Here is a 3,590-nt window from a genome sequence, read left to right on the forward strand (position 1 = left end):
GGAAAGGGAAAAATGAAAGAACACCCAGACTTTTCCCCTGTCCCCCAAGTTCCCAACTCCAGTTGCTGCCCTTAAATACCACCCTCAGAGGGGGAAGTGGAGGGGATCCTGGCTCTGGCTTAACACTACTGGCAAAAGGGGGAGGCAGTGGGGTCAAAGCCTTTAAAAACATCTTTCAGGGACCCTGCATCCTGCTCACTCTCACGGGCTGGGCTATTGCCAGCAAATGGGCTTCCCGTTCCTGTCTTGGGTGCCTGCTTCACAGTCCCAAAGAGGGTGGGCACGGGCAGGTTGTGTACCCCAGGCTGGGGCGGGGCACCCTCTGGTTGTGGGGTGACTGTGGTGGCAGCAGGGGTTGCAGCAGCCTTGGGCCGGGGCCGGTTGTAACTGTTGTATCTGTCTGTGGCCGTGGCTGCACCCCCATCGGCACCAGCCTTTCCCGTTTCTGGCTGTTCCAGAGCAGATTTGCGGATGAAAGGGGGCTCCTTGGCCTTGGATGCTGAGCTTTTGCCATTGCCCTCAGGGCACTTAGGCTGAGCCCCCATGTCAGCAGCTGGCTCTGTGGCTTTGCCACCTGTGTTGGGAGTCCTTGGGTCGTAGAGGCTGATACCACTCAGCACACTGCTCTGCCCACTCCCACTGCCCTGACCCAGCCCCCCAGCTGCTAGTACACGTGGGTCATAGGGAGCTGTGGCTGGCGGGGAGGACTCCCCACTGGGGCTACCAGCTGGAGAGGGTACTTCGGTGGGGCCAGGCTTGGCAGCCCGGGAGGAGGCTGAGTCTGCTGGTTTCTGCAGCCGAGGGTCGGTGGGGGGCTTCCGCACTCGGGGGTCACTGGGCTTGTCACTTGAGCCAGGGGACACCGAGGTGCCAGTGGCATTGACAGTCTTGAGGATGCGTGAGAGGAGTTCAAAGTCAGGGAGGTTGGAGCTGGATGTGCTGGGGTCTGTGGAAGTACCTGGGCGCTGCCGGGCATTGGGAGGCCCTGTGGTGGTGGAACGGTGCAGCCTAGGGTCCAGGGCAGGCATGGACTGCAGGGCAGCGGGCACTGGGGGAGCCACATCCTGCTTGGGGATGGGCAAGGGGATCAGGTCCTCTGGGTTCCAGAGCACAGTACGGGCAAAGCTTGGCTTGCTCAGGGTCACATCCTTCTTGATGTGGCTGAACTGCTGCAGCTGTGATCTTGGGTCCCGCAGAGGGTGCCCGGGAAGGGGGTCCAGGGGAATGTTCACAGCCTTCTCCCGCAAAGCCCGCTCTCCTTCTTCTTCTTCTGTGGGAGGGGGCCCAGACCCTTTGGAGCTGCCAGGGCCTGAGGGGCTGGAATGAAGGCTGCCTTCAGGCTTGGCAGTGGGTAGGGCGCGACCCAAACGAGGATCTGAAGGCCCCGAGTCCCCTGGCCCTGACCCGCTGGAAGCCTCAGCATGGCGGGTAAGTCTGGGGTCCCGGCTGAGACGAGGGTCAGCCAGCCGGCCTCCTGTGGTATGTCCCTTCTGGAGGCGGGGGTCCCCCAGACCACTGCTGCTTAGCTCCCCCATGGAAGCCTGGGGTCGGCTAGATGTCTGCTGCCTCAGGGTCTTAAGGATGGAGGTAACACTGCTCCCACCCTCGTCCTCATCACTGGAGTACCAGTTTCCAGTGTCACCTGAGAAAGAACAGAGGAGGGAGAGGGTAAGTGGCCACTATATCCACCACCAGTCTTCTTGGACCCCACAGCAGCCCACTGGGTGAATGGCTCCTCAGCTCTTACCTCTGAGAGCCTCATAGCCTCCTCTCCTAAGGTTCTCCTCCCAGTGGGCTGCCGAGGAGAGCAGGGGCTCTGGCAGGCCAGTGGCTGATGCTTACGGAGCTTTCCTAACACTGCTCTTGTTTAGGAACTTGCAACCACCAAGGAGGTAGTGTTACTACCAGGGCCATTTCACAGATGAGAAAATAGAGGCATGGTGCCATCGCCCTGGGCGCAGGGCCGGGACTGAGTGGGACTGCTGGTCAAAAGCTCTGCTGCCTCCACCTCCCTCTCCAGCTGCTTTAGCCCCCAACATGACAAGTCCAGCTCCAGGCACCTCTTTCTGGAGGTCCTGGCAGCAGCCACTGCTGACTCAGCTTTCGCTGGGCTAACAGATGCCTTCAGGCCATTCACAATGTCCCCCTCTCAGGGAACAGCAGATGCTGATGAACTGTAGTCACCAGCAGGTAAGAGGCGGAGCCAGGGGAAGACTCAGGATCTGGCCTGACCAAAACCTTCCAGACAGGGGAGATGTGAGCCACCAGAGGCCAGGAGCCCCTCCTCTTGCTGTCCCCACTGGCTCACTGGCTCTTCTGAGAGCACCTACAATCTCTGGCTTCAGGATCTAAACACCACTCATCCATTTCACCCCAGGATGGACACCCCAAGGTTGACCGCAAGCACTGAGTCCTAGTGGCTTTAACTATGGTTACTACTGATTTATTTCAACAACCAGCTTATCTGCTACCCACTTCCTGCAACCCTCCGAGCACGTGGTCTGGAGAGAGGGGGCTATGAGTCTCCCTAATCCACAGAAAAGGCACAGGCAGTCAATCCCATGGCTACTGTCTCCTCCAGGGCCCAGCCACTGTCCTTCTCAATGGAGAAGGAATCCAGTTCTCTCTCAAACCCCAAGACACAAAAGGGCAGCCCTGACTTCCAGTTTCTCAGGAAGATGCAGCAGCCCCAGCCTGGCTTCACTGTTCTGGTGAGGGGTCCTCCCTGGCCATAGGCTCCTTCCCGACAGGAAACCCGACCTAGGCATTCCCCACCTCTCCCCTGCACAGTGGCCCAGGTGGCCTGCGCCCCTGCCCCTGGGAGGACACATGCCTTCCTCATTCTCCCGGTCCTGCTTGCTGCTCTCAGCCAGCCTCCTCGCTCTCTCCTCCTCCTCCTGCTGCTTCTGCTGGATCCTCAGGTACAGGGCCCTCTGGGCCGAGGGCAGGAAGTCGGGGACACCGGAGCCCGGCTTCGGCCGGCCTGGGGGCCCTCCCTCAGAGAAGCTGTCGGGCTCCAGAGGGTGCTCAGGGAAGAGGTGCTCCCCAGGCTCCCCCGGTAGCTCTTCGTAGTGCCCGTAGTCCTCTGTGGCAGGGAAGAACCGAGGGTTCATGTCGGGAAGGGCCTCCCGGTGCCAACCCCCCCTTGCCCTTTGCTGCAGCCCCTAATGGTGATGGTGAGACATAGAACTGCACGTGCCTGCCCTCCCAGGTCTGGGGCCACGGACAGCCCAACCAAGGGAACAAGGCAGCTCACCAGGGACTCCCGCCTATGATGCCACCGTGAAAAATGAAGATCACAGAGAGGGTGGCATGACATGGGCAAATGCTCATGAGGTGGAAACAGGATGGAACATTGTATGTATGTTAGTGGAACCCGTGGAAAAGGCTTTGAAAAGACAGACAGAAAACAGTCCCTCTGAAAAGGAGATTCTGAAGACGGGGCTGATGGATCTTTTGCTGTTTACTCCACACACCTCTGATTTTTTTTTTTTTTTTTGAGACAGATCCTCAAGCTATCCCCCTGGGTAGAGTGCCGTGGCATTACAGCTCACAGCAACCTCCAACTCCTGGGCTCAAGCGAGTCTCCT

At 59.3% G+C, this 3,590-nt stretch overlaps 1 protein-coding gene across 2 annotated transcripts in view; it reads right to left on the reverse strand.

Annotated features, from left to right (window-relative positions):
* Window positions 1–3,590, reverse strand: part of ZC3H4 (zinc finger CCCH-type containing 4) — a 48,433-nt gene continuing 44,843 nt past the window's right edge. Inside the window, exons 13-14 of one of the 2 annotated variants that reach the window (XM_023518979.1) lie at window positions 2,834–3,085; window positions 1–1,642 (exon numbers count right to left, since the gene is read on the reverse strand). In XM_023518979.1, coding sequence (XP_023374747.1) covers window positions 126–1,642; window positions 2,834–3,085 — 1,769 coding nt within the window. In that variant the 3' untranslated portion in view covers window positions 1–125. The remainder of the gene's footprint in view (window positions 1,643–2,833; window positions 3,086–3,590) is intronic. The other variant, XM_012811227.2, reaches the window with a different exon arrangement.

This window comes from Otolemur garnettii, unplaced genomic scaffold, assembly GCF_000181295.1.
Source record: "Otolemur garnettii isolate 467f Iridium unplaced genomic scaffold, OtoGar3 scaffold00152, whole genome shotgun sequence".
Taxonomy (NCBI): domain Eukaryota; kingdom Metazoa; phylum Chordata; class Mammalia; order Primates; family Galagidae; genus Otolemur; species Otolemur garnettii.